The sequence below is a fragment of the Mercenaria mercenaria genome, chromosome 2 (genome assembly GCF_021730395.1).
Source record: "Mercenaria mercenaria strain notata chromosome 2, MADL_Memer_1, whole genome shotgun sequence".
NCBI classification, from domain to species: Eukaryota; Metazoa; Mollusca; class Bivalvia; order Venerida; family Veneridae; genus Mercenaria; species Mercenaria mercenaria.
The window spans coordinates 86,912,470-86,925,461 of record NC_069362.1 but is presented as its reverse complement, the minus strand read 5'-3'; the positions used below and the strand labels follow the sequence as shown (position 1 = coordinate 86,925,461).

The 12,992-nt window shown below is 34.5% G+C and overlaps 1 protein-coding gene across 7 annotated transcripts in view; it reads left to right on the top strand.

Moving 5' to 3' along the window:
* The window catches only part of LOC123562338 (rho GTPase-activating protein 44-like), a 76,499-nt gene extending 66,448 nt beyond the window's left edge, over positions 1–10,051 (top strand). For all 7 annotated transcript variants that reach the window (XM_053537148.1, XM_053537143.1, XM_053537144.1 and 4 more), the window contains one exon: positions 4,195–10,051. In XM_053537148.1, the coding sequence (XP_053393123.1) occupies positions 4,195–4,220 (26 nt within the window). In that variant the 3' untranslated portion in view covers positions 4,221–10,051. The remainder of the gene's footprint in view (positions 1–4,194) is intronic.
* Positions 10,052–12,992: the final 2,941 nt, after the last annotated feature.

Sequence of the window (12,992 nt, the reverse complement as noted above, 5' to 3'; positions counted from 1 at the left end):
TCCTAAATAATACTGGTAGGTTTTATAATAGGTCTGGTCCTGTTGACCATTTATGCTGCACTGCCAGAATGAAGACATATATTTGTCATTTATTTGTCAACTAGGGATTTAAGAGGTGTTAAGTATATATATATTGGGTAATGGATTTACTGGGTAAATTTCTTACATCTACTACCAGTATTATCAGATTACCTACATTATTTTACTGTTTTATTTTTATCATTTATAATCCTTGACTTACCTTGATATTGTCGGCTATAATTATGTCTCCCACCACACAGTGGTGTGGGAGACATATTGATTTACTCCAGTCTGTCTGTCTGTCTGTCTGTGTGTGTGTCTGTCTGTCAGTCTGTCACAAAGCTTGTCCGCACTCTTTAAGTCGAACATTTCTCATCTGATCTTCACCAAACTTCAACAAAATGTATCTGCCAATAAGTGCTTGGCCAAGTTCCATAACTAGCCAAATCGGCCTAGGCACTTCGGAATTAGGCCCTTGAATTACCAGAAACACTCAGATTTCTTGCGCAGTTTTGCCCCCAAACAGGCGCCTATACTACTAGTAGTATAGGCGTCCTTTTGGTGTCAAGAAAGCGCATGCACATGTGGATTAAGTAAACAGTATATAAAGACTGACTTACTATTTAGATGATTAGGCAGTTGTGGGAGACATGCGCTTTTCTCAAAAGCATCTCTAGTTTTGCTTGGTTTTAATACAAAGAATAGGGTTTTAGGATTTATTGAAAACATCTTGCTATGCATTCTTGCATTGCTATGATTTGCATTATATTAAAAATAACAGCAAGGTAATTAGCTTAAAGTTTACAAGTCAGATCTCGGATTTTGATATTGCTGTGCCATCACTAGCAATGAAACTATATGCATCAGTTCTATTCGCCTGTGAAAAGAGACATATGGGATCACCTGTGGTAGGCAGAATGGGACGTCACAAAAAATGTGTGCTTTCTAACTTAGCAATTCTTATTCAGTGTGCACCAAACTTGGTAAGAAAATTTGTAAGCATGATATCTCAGCCAAGTTTGATAACCATTTAGAGTGTCCCAATATTTCTGGAGTTACGGCATTTGTATAACTCTAAATTGGAAAAATTTATGGTGTGTGTTCTACCTTGAGTAGTTCTTATCCAGTGTAAACCAAACTTGGTCAGAATGTTTCTTGGGTAAATACGTTTGCCAAGTTCAATAACTGGACAGAGCATCCTAGTCACTCTTGAGTTATGGACATTGAATTAACTAAAATTGCTAGAAATGACAGTGTCTGCTTAATAGCCTTAGCAGTCCTTATCCAGTGTTCACAACATTTTTGTATGTTAACATCTTCTCTAAGTGTTATAATTGAGCTGCGCCACAGAAAACCAACATAGTGCGTTTGCGACCAGCATGGATCCAGACCAGCCTGCGCATCCGCGCAGTCTGGTCAGGATCCATGCTGTTCGCTCTCAAAGCCTATTGCAGTTAGAGAAACCATTAGTGAACAGCATGGATCCTGACCAGACTGTGCAGATGAAAACATTGGTTTTCTCATGGCGCAGCTCAATTATCAAACCTTATAGTTTTAGTCACTTTGGAGCTATGACTGTTGAGTTATTCACAATCCCAAGAATTATGTGTCCACTCAATTACTAGAGTGTTTTCTCTTGGATCTAAACCAGATTTAAATAAAAAAATTCTGTATAAAATCTAGGTCTAGTTCGATAACCAGCCAAATCAGATTAGTATATCTAGAGTTAAGATCCTTGATTTCATCAGAATTAAGAAAATTAACATTGTCCTTTAAATTATTCAAGTATTGTTGCCTTTGATCTCAACCATACTTACGCAGAGACTGTAGCTCTATAAAATCTAGGTCCAGTTTGATTACCAGCCAATTTGGATAAGTATATTCAGACTTACTGCTGATGAATTAGCCAAAATTGAGAAAATCGACAACTTTTGTGCACAGCAAGTGGTGTACTTCTAAAGTAAAAAAGTTATTTGCTGTGATAGGCTTATATTGAGGAAGTGTAGCATTTGTTTATAATAAAGGAACAATCGCTGATTTACTGAAATCAAAAACAAGCAAACAGTTGAAAAATTAAAGTATGAAAATGAAGTGTTTCAGATAATTTTTTATTAAATGCTTCAGGAGTCTCATGTGTCCCTACAGGATATGCTTAATATTATGTAATATATGTAGAACTTTAGTGTGTGTTTGTAAACCATGTTACATGAATGTATAGAATCTTTATATCAGTGTGTTAGAGGAACTTTATTTGATACTACACATTTACTTCCATTAATATCATATCTATTTATACCATCCCATGCTTTACATGTTTTCTTTTGTTATTATTTCACCATTTCCTTTATGTTTTTTATGCCCCCGAAGGGAGGCATATTAGTTTTCAACTGTCCGTCCGTTAGTTCGTTCGTCACAACGTTAACTTTTTGCATGAACCACTGCACCCAGGACCTTCAAACTTCACATGCTGATAGTACTTATGGAGTACACGACCCCTACTGACTTTGGGGTCAAAGGTCAAGGTCACCAGGTCAAAGGTCAAGGCGCTGCAGGGGCATTTGTCACCATTAGTGACAGCTCTTGTTGTTTTTGTTTTGTTGTTTTGTTTTGTTGCATTAGTTTTTAACGAAATCTATCCAGCCTGTTCGAATTATTTTCCTACTAATTATACTGTTGTTTTTATCTTTAATGCTAGTGGATTCCATTTTGAATTTTGTCTTTCTTTCGTTTTCCATGTTTAAAGAAGTAAATGATTTAGTAATTTTCAATATTTTTTCAGCAGAAGACGTAGACCTAAGCATTTAAAATGAAGTCTACATTATTTTTGGATATTTTGTTTCTCAAAAAAGAAAAGAAAAAAAAGGAAAACATATTTAAAGATTTTAGTTCTTTTAAAAAAAAAATCAGGTGTTTTTATATCAACAATTTTTTAACTTTGATTAATGCACAAAGATTTAAAACCCTCTTTCAGTTGGTTGTTTCATTAGAACTTATTTGCCATGTGTTCAGCAACTTTGTGAATTTAATGATACCTTTGTATAGCGGTGTGTTAGTAAAATTGATAAGCTACTATACAATCTATCAAATCTGTAACGGGGTTTTTCATAGAATGCAACATTAGTTTGCAAGATTGAGGTAAGACTGATACATCATTGTAAAGAGCAGTAGGATTTTTTTTTATGTTTAAAGAAATCTTTCATAATGTAAATTTCATGATCAAATGTGTTTTTTCTTCTAAAAAAATCTGACCAATTTTGTATTCAGTTTTTTTTTTTGTGGAATTGTTGCTTTTATTCTAACTAAGATATCCTGAAAGTTTTGTCATAATCTCCACTTATTATAACGTCTGAATTTTAAAAACTTCTCGGTGTTCAAAATGGCTTGAATTTACAATGGAAAATAACCTGTCAAAATTATTCTTTTGCCGATAAGTTGTAAGCTTTAAAATGATGTATACTATAAATGGTATTGCCTTATATTTAAAAAGAAATCAGGAAAAACCTACTTGTGGAAAAGATCCATCCAACAGTAGATATTGTGTTTACATAAAAATGTTTTAGACAATTTTCTCAGCATCCTTTTGACATTATTGCTTCTTTCAGTTATTATGAATACTGGCCTGAAATGAATTTTATCTAATTACAAAAAGTATCAGTTTTGCTGCTCAAAGGGTAACCTAAGTACCACTACACTAGATCACCATAACAATGTCCTTACTGCAGGTATAAGCATGAATCCAGATTACTGTTATTTTACATTGGCATGCAGCACTAACAATTTGTGTGGAGGTTTTAGCAACTAAACAGCATGATTTTATTCTTGTTTTATGTTTGCTGTATGTGTAATCCACTTGCATCCAAGTTTTTTGCTTATATGTTTCATGTACACACATACCAGCTTTTGAAATGTTTAATATGTGTCTATACTGCTTGTTAATAAGTTTTTTTGCCTGTAATTTTGCAAGTTTCATATATCAGCTTCCTTATAAACCATGACGTCCATGTTGTTTCTGTTATAATAGTGTTAGAAAACATTATTAATTTGTTCTTTTTTAACTGCTTGGAAAACTTACACAGGTTAAATAACATTCCTTTAGTTTTGTTGAGTTTGTTTTTTATGTTTAAGTTTGATGTTTGTCATGGTATGACTGCATGTTTTTGCTTGTTCTTTCAGAATTGAACAAGTCCGGAACTCTATAAAGCGTCGACCGTCCGTGCCACCCCGGGTTCCACCAAAGAGATAGCTTACATATACCATCACAAAGTTTATCTTACAGATACTCATGGCCTTCACACATGGGACAAATTAAGCAATATTTGCATATTAATCAAATCTATTTTCCTTACATTGAAAGACTGAAGAATAATGACAAATGTTTAATTTTGTGCCATTAGTAATAAGTATAATACACAGTTCAGTATACAAAGTGCAGTGTGTATCTTCAAACTAGAGTCTGCAACAGTCTTTCAGTAAAATTTAAAAAGTTCCAAAGTACACTTTTTATGAAATGATGAAAAAACAATGTTTAAGAGATTATTCTTTGAGAAGAAGATACCAATGGTAAGAGATTATTTTTTCAGAAGAAAACATTTAATATAGAAGAAGTTTGAGGCCATTTATATTGTGTCAAGATCCTAAACTTGTCTGTGCTAGTTATGAAATTCTTGGCAGAATTTCTTACAATGTACAAACCACGCTGCATGAAAATTTGGATGAATGTGTGTTTTATGTTGTACTTCTAATACTAATGAAAAAAAAGAGCAACTTTCAGAAGAATTTAATACTAACTTATACATTTTATTAGCTATTAGTATAGTGGAAAGTATGGTGTCCATCATCTGTCTTCCATCGCCCTTGTCCACAATTTACATAAACTTCTTCTCCTCTAAAGCTAGAATTACACAAAACTTTGTTTGTAGTATCTTGTTTGTAGGTCCTCTCTCAGATTTGTTCAAATGGTAACATGTGACATGTCTTATAGGCCATTTGGACTAAAAAAAGAAAAGAAAAGAAAACTTTTGTAATTTAAAAGGTCATCTCCTAAAGTTTTCAAACAGATGTACCGGTACCTGTCACTAGAGCTAAAAATAGAAAAAACTTCAAATGACTTGCTTGGTGGATCTTCATTAAACTTAGTCTGAAGCATCCTGTAAGATTATGTCCCAAACTTTTCAAATGGTGGCACTTGGCCCCTTTTAAGGGGCTATTAATTTATACTATACACATTTGTTTCCATTCTTGATTTAGTGTGTCACACATATATTCAAGGTCAAACTATCATGGTCAGTTGAGCGACATGGGGTCACTATGGCCCTCTTGTTGATCAATCTTTTGATACATTTTCCAAATATTTAGGCTGTTGCTCACAAACGTTACTGGTCATAGTACATGGGAATTCACTTCAGGCACTAAATTTGTTTAATTTTGTTGCAACATCATTAAAGGACAAGGAAAGCCTGAAAATAAGTTAATTTCATATGAAAGCCATCCTCAAACCTTTCATAACACTGAAAGAATTTTTAAAATCGGACCACTATTGAAAAAGATATGGCAGTTTGAAATTTAAGAAAATTGTGCATCATGGAGGCAGCCATTTTGTGTGTTTATGACGTCATTTACACACTGCTGAATTCTTTATTTAGCAAATCACCTTTTAAGTAGATTAATTTTATATGTTTCTTGCGTGTAAGATGTAAAACATGGTAATTTCTTTCTTTATAGCTGGAAAAAGTATAGAAATTATTTTACAGAAATAAGTAAATACAGTTCAAATATGTGTCTTGAAATTTAATAAATCCGTCATTTTGATTTTTGTTGCCATGGAAACAAAATGGCCACCATTTATAATCAAATATTTAAATGCTCATAACTTTCTCATTTTTAAGTTGATTTTGAAAATTCTTTCACTTTTTTAAATAATTAAAGAAATTCTAGCAGATGGAATTAACATCAAAACAACATTGCCTTTCCCTTTAAGCTGTTTTCATTTTCTAGTGTACGAGTTGCTAGTACCTGTAGATGGTTTTAAAAGCCACGTCTTGTTTTTCTCATAATTGCAGGATAAAATGTGGTGATCTCCCACACCATACGATAGGGTTGCTTGAATTGATTACTGGTAGTCTGCTTAAATACACATGTATATTTAACTTCAAGTTGATAAATGTTACATTTAGTGCATGATTTTCAGTGAGTTGTTGAAATATAACAGTGAAAAATATCTCGTAATTTCACCATGAAAAATATATTTTGATTGTTGCAAATATATTGTTCACTGGCTTGGAACTACTAGAGGGTAAACTTTGGTTAAAACTATTTTAAAAATCCATGCAGTATTAAGAAATTGTATCTGTTTTACATGTAAGATCAATATATTTTTTGAGAACACCATATTTTACAAAGTGAAAGTGAAAACTCGAAAATCTGGTTTAATATTTTCACCAGTCACTTGTCTGTTATATCTTTCCACTACAAACTTTGTGATGTGTGACTCTGGTTGTGTTTTGCTATGCTCTATCCAGGAAACCCTCTCTTACCTTTTAATTCTTTATTGCCAAGCTATGATTGGCTATATCATAATAAAGGTCATACAAGTGAAAGTGATCTTATTTCTATTATGTAAGTAATTGTTATAAAAAAATGGTTCATCCATAGTGGTTACACCACTAATTGCACCTGGTATTCATGCAATGAAAGATAATGTGATCTTACACAGAAACAAACGAGTATCCTCTGTATACTTGAGGCATTGAAATGAATAAAGTGATGGAGACTTGACCGTTTTGAGGAAGTGAATGGCGGAAATATTAGGCCAGTAATTATTCCTCTGATATGTTCTTATTCTGTCCGTATTGCCGTAAGTTCTTGTAATTTTTAGTATGAAAAGTCAGTCATGTGTTTGCATTATTCAATGCCTGCTAGCTGTCATTTCAGGTTCCGTATTTTCAAAAGTTGTTTTCCTTATCCAAAATAAAGACAATATAATTGAGCCGCACCATGAGAAAACCAACATAGTGCATTTGTGACCAGCATGCACATCTGCACAGTTTGGTCAGGATCCATGCTGTTCGCTAACAGTTTCTCTAATTGCAATAGGGTTTGAAAGTGAACAGCATGGATTCTGACCAGACTGCGCAGATGTGCAGGCTGGTCTGGATCCATGCTGGTTGCAAATGCACTATGTTGGTTTTCTCATGGCGTGGCGCATATATATCTGTCACTTCAAACCAGTTCAGAGGGAAGTGTACCAGTATGGTTTTGTACAACATATACTGATGAAAGCAAAATAAAGACAATGACAAAAGAAACAAAAAAGTTTGAGGGAAGCATTTTATGATAACTTTATGATGACATTATCCAAGATAATGACTGTGTACTAACGTGATGATGATTATGTGAAATAACATGATATGACTTTTATCTGAAATAACATGATGATTGCTTTTATTTGAAATAACATGCATGTGAATGGTGTAATTTGGAGCTTAACAGATTTAGTTAGGCTTGTTTTACATGATTTTGCATAAAATGCTCATCATTATAGTAATTTGTTTTTGTTATAGCACTGTGTATTAGGACGCCATGTGTACAAAGTAGGGGCCAGGGCCTACTGATTTGCTTTTTACATGTTTTAGAGAGTACCGTCTAAAATGGTTGATCCTATGTTTGATAGATACTGTTGGTGGGAAAATACTAAAACTCACTATTTTTGTGTAACCCTTTTTACGTTTTGTAAAAAAAACTACTGATTAGGTATACTAATTGGATATTTTTTGTTTAATGCTATATTTCCTTAAATATTAATGGATCTACCTGGACTTGCATTCCTCTGTATCAAACATACAGTGTTGCAGTATTGCAATGATGATTGTACAGTCTTGTGGTACCTATTCTCTGGTTACTTCCACATCAAGAAACCAGTAGTCACAGGCAGTATTTTTGCTTCTATGTCAATAATGTACATATGTACCTACTGGTTGGGAACCATTTTCCGGACAGGACCAGTTTCCGGACACGTGTAATATTCGCTTTATTTCGTTGTTATTCATGGAATTGTTTCCTCTAGATCATTTAGATGTTTAGTCTTTATGTCTAAAACAAACCACTATTTTATAAGGCTATGTAATGTTTGGGTTTTTGATGATAACTCTCCTGCGTTTACAAAACAACTTTCTGTCTTAACGGGGCATGAAGATAGCATTGCGCATGCGCAGTAGTTCACACATGCCGAGGTATCAAGTGGGGAAGGAATATTCAGACTACATAATGATTGTCTGCTGATAACATGTTCTACTTTTAATTTCACGCTAAAAGTTACATAAGATGCAGGGCTGTCGATTTTTGCACTAATTTTATTCTATATCTATTGGAATTAGCAAGAATTCGTATAAGACGAAATTCAAGTTTTTTATAGACAACCTCGGTTTGCTTTCATAGCTGCTATTGAAAGTCTGGTTATGTTTCATGTGTAATTTTGAAGAGTTGAATGATAAAGAAATGTGTAGAAATAGTTTAATTACTTATTTTGATGTCAAATTAACAACAAAACACCATCAAAATATTTGTCCGGAAACTGGTTTACCTGACGGGAAAAATAACTCATTTTAGTGACCCCATTTGAGGCCCCATGGAACCCATATTTTACGTCACAGTGCGATGCTGATTACAACATCGGATGTGGAAGGAGCTGAAGTATGTGCAGTATGGGCTTCATTTGTGTCAAATATCTTTTTTAGGGAATAATGGAGCCGAAATATGAAAATGTCCGGAAAATGGTTCCCAACCAGTATAGATGAACTGTTAAATTTTTCATTGTCAGTCTGTCAGTTGGTTGTTAAACTATTTGGTTTCTGATCAATAGCTTGAGAGCTTTGGTCTTCAGTGTTCAAACTTGGTAGGATTATTGCCCATGGCCGGTGGATGATGCCTTTGTTTTAGGGTCAGTGGATTAAAGGTCAGGGTCACAATGGTTTCTACTCTTAAGTAAAAGACACTTTGACCTACAGTTTTCAGATGATTACCTGTCGTTGCTAGATAATCTTATTTTTTCCACCAGGTCAGTACATCCAAAGGTCAAGGTTGCATTGACACTGAGACTGATAACAGTTTCCACTTTATAATTAAAGAATGTTTGCGATTAGTACTTTTTAACTAAATAGAATTATTGCCTCTGGTCAACAGGTAACCCTTTATGTCCCATGTAGCACCCATTTCCTGTCAACAGGCCATCTTTGGGTGCATACATGTTTTACAGAAAGCTTTTATTAATTTGATATTGCATGTGCTGTACTTTATTTTTCAAATGTGTGTGTAATTCCATGTTAGAAATCCTGACTCTGAAAACAGTTGCAGCAGCGGGCTTATCGTAAAAATTAATGGCTTAAAATACTTAAGTTTGGGTAATTTTCAAGTCACTTTTATTTTAATGATATGATAGGCAAAAGACATACATGCATTTATTTTGTTTAAAATTCATTTTTGGTAGTAAGCAGGACAAAGCATTTTTCATAAAACTGAATCTCTGTAAGTTACTTTGAATTGTGCAAATTTTCATTTTCTCGCCATTTACATTTCTGATAGATATTCATTCTCATAATCAGTATTTTCACTTATAGCTTAATTTGAATTTTATCTCGGCTGTTTCTCATGACACGGTTATGCTGGCCCATAAATATGTTTTAAAAGGGTGATGTTTTTGTTAGAAGATTTGTTAGAGATAATAATATACATCAATTGTATACATCAATTGTTAGTATTTTGCTTTTATTAATACATTTTGATTCTGTAAATGTGAAATAAGTATCAAAAATTGTCTTATAATTAGCATATTAGCTATTTCCATACATATTGTACTAAAGAAATATATTCTCCTGAAAGAGGAGATTGGTTTGATGCAAATTTTGGAAATGTTTAGCTGTGAAGACATATTACTTTGCTGTATAGCTTATAATTCCATTGTTTTGCATAGAATCATCCATTATGTGTATACACATATCCTTTAAAACTCGAATAAAATAGCTATGAAATTTTTTAATCTTTGTTTTCTGGTTTTTTTTTAGCTCACCTGTCACATGGTGACAGGGTGAGCTTTTGTGATCGCCCTTTGTCTGTCGTCCGTCCGTTCACAATTTCTAGTGAATATGATAGAGACCACATTTTGCAAGCAATTTTGATCAAACTTGTACAAAACTTGAATTGGTATGATATCTCAATTCTTTTTGAAAACTGGGCCCATCATGGGTTCTAGAGTTATTGCCCCTTAAAGGGCCAGAATTTATTTGTGTGTGTGCATCAACAATTTCTTGTCTGCACAATAGTGCAGGCTGTCTAGCATACCCTGACAAAAAATTAGGGCTAATTTTAGGGCAATTTGTACAAAAAAATAGGGCTAAAATTAGGAATTTGGTACAATTTTAAGGAAATTTTAGGGCTAAATTTAGGAATTTTCAAATTAAAATATGGACTTTAAAGACCATGTAATGTGCTTACCTTTATGTGACTGACATAAAAGTAACTCACAAATAGTGCTTTATTTACAGAAAAGACATCTACCACTGGTAAACTGCTTTGAACTGTGCTAAACTGTTTTTTTCTGTATTAGAAGAACTTTAAAACAACATTTAAAACATTTTCTCTTTTTGATCATTGCAAAAAAGTTAAAAAAATTAGGAATTTTTGTGAAAAAATAGGGCCTTTTTGGGAATTTCCTTTGATTTTTTTAAATAAATAGGAATTTTTGCCAAATTGAAAAAAAATAGGAAAAAGTAGGAATTTTAGGGACGCTAGACAGCCTGAATAGTGGTTTCATTTATGATTTTTTTTTAACCAAACTTGCATACACCTTGTATCACCATAAGATCTTGGTTCCTTTCTTGAACTGGCCAGATCCCATTATGGGTTCCAGAGTTATGGTCCCTGAAAGGGCCAAAATTAGCTATTTTGACCTTGTCTGCGCAATAGCAGCTTTATTTGTGTTTTTATTAGCTCACCTGTCACAGTGACAAGGTGAGCTTTTGTGATCGTCCGTCGTCAGTCTGTCCGTGCGTCACAGTTTCTTGTCTGCACGATAGTGGTTTCATTTATGATTTTATTATGTCTCCCACCACACAGTGATGTGGGAGACATATTGATTTACTCCAGTCTGTCTGTGTGTCTGTCACAAAGCTTGTCCGCACCCTAAGTCGAACATTTCTCATCCGATTTTCACCAAACTTGAACAAAATGTGTTTGACCATAAGACCTCAGCCAGGTTTGATAACTAGCCAAATCGGTCCAGGCGTCTTGGAGTTATGGCCCTTGAATTACCAAAAATTGGTCTTTTTACTCTTGTCCGCACTCTAATTCGAATATTTCTCATCCAATCTTCACCAAACTTAAACAAAACGTGTTTGACCATGAGACCTAGGCCAAGTTCGATAACTAGCCTAATCGGTCCAGGCATTTTGGAGTTACGGCCCTTGAATTATCGAAAAATTGGCCTTTTTACTCATGTCCACACTCTTAATCGAACATTTCTCATCCGATGTTCACCAAACTTGAACAAAATGTGTTTGACCATGAGACCTTGGCCAGGTTCTATAACTAGCCAAATCGGTCCAGGTATTTTGGAGTTACAGCCCTTGAATTATCGAAAAAATTGGCCTTTTTACTCTTGTCCGCACTCTAAGTCGAACATTTCTCATCCGATCTTCACCAAACTTGAACAAAATGTGTTTGACCATGAGACCTCGGCCAAGTTCAATAACTAGCCAAATTGGTCCAGGCATTTTAGAGTTACGGCCCTTGAATTACCGAAAAAATCTGTCTGTTTACTCTTGTCCGCTCTCTAAGTCGAACATTTCTCATCCGATCTTCACCAAACTTGAACAAAATGTGTTTGGCCATAAGACCTTACTCAAGTTTGATAACTAGCCAAATCCGCCCAGGCACTTATCATTTATTACCCTTGAATTAATGATTGGATCCACTCATCTAGACCATCTAATTGGATGCACTCGTCTAAAACATCTAGAGAAACTAACATTTTTCATCATCTAAGGGACAGTTGTGGGAGACATGCGCTTTTCTCAAAAGCATCTCTAGTTTTAACCAAACTTGCACACAACTTGTATCACCATAAGATCTCGGTTCCTTTCTTGAACTGGCCAGATCCCATTATGGGTTCCAGAGTTATGGCCCCTGAAAGGGCCAAAATTAGCTATTTTGAACTTGTCTGCACAATAACAGCTTTATTTATGATTTGATTTTTACCAAACTGGCACACAACTTGTATCACCATAAGATCTTGGTTCCTTTCTTGAACTGGCCAGATCCCATTGCGGGTTCCAGAGTAATGGCCCTTGAAAGGGCCAGAATTAGCTATTTTGACCTTGTCTGCACAATAGCAGCTTCATTTATGATTTGATTTTAACCAAACTTGCACACAACTTGTATCACAATAAGATGATCTTGTTTCCTTTCTTGAACTGGTGAGATTCCATTATGGGTTCCAGAGTTATGGCCCCTGAAAGGGCCAAAATTAGCTATTTTGACCTTGTCTGCACAATAACAGCTTTATTTATGATTTGATTTTTACCAAACTGGCACACAACTTGTATCACCATAAGATCTTGGTTCCTTTCTTGAACTGGCCAGATCCCTTTGCGGGTTCCAGAGTAATGGCCCTTGAAAGGGCCAGAATTAGCTATTTTGACCTTGTCTGCACAATAGCAGCTTCATTTATGATTTGATTTTAACCAAACTTGCACACAACTTGTATCACAATAAGATCTTGTTTCCTTTCTTGAACTGGTGAGATTCCATTATGGGTTCCAGAGTTATGGCCCCTTAAAGGGCCAGAATTAGCTATTTTGACCTTGTCTGCACAATAGCAGCTTCATTTATGATTTGAATTTAATCAAACTTGCACAAAACTTGTGTCACCATAAGATCTTGATTCCTTAGTTGAACCGGCCAGATCCCTTAATTGGTTCCAG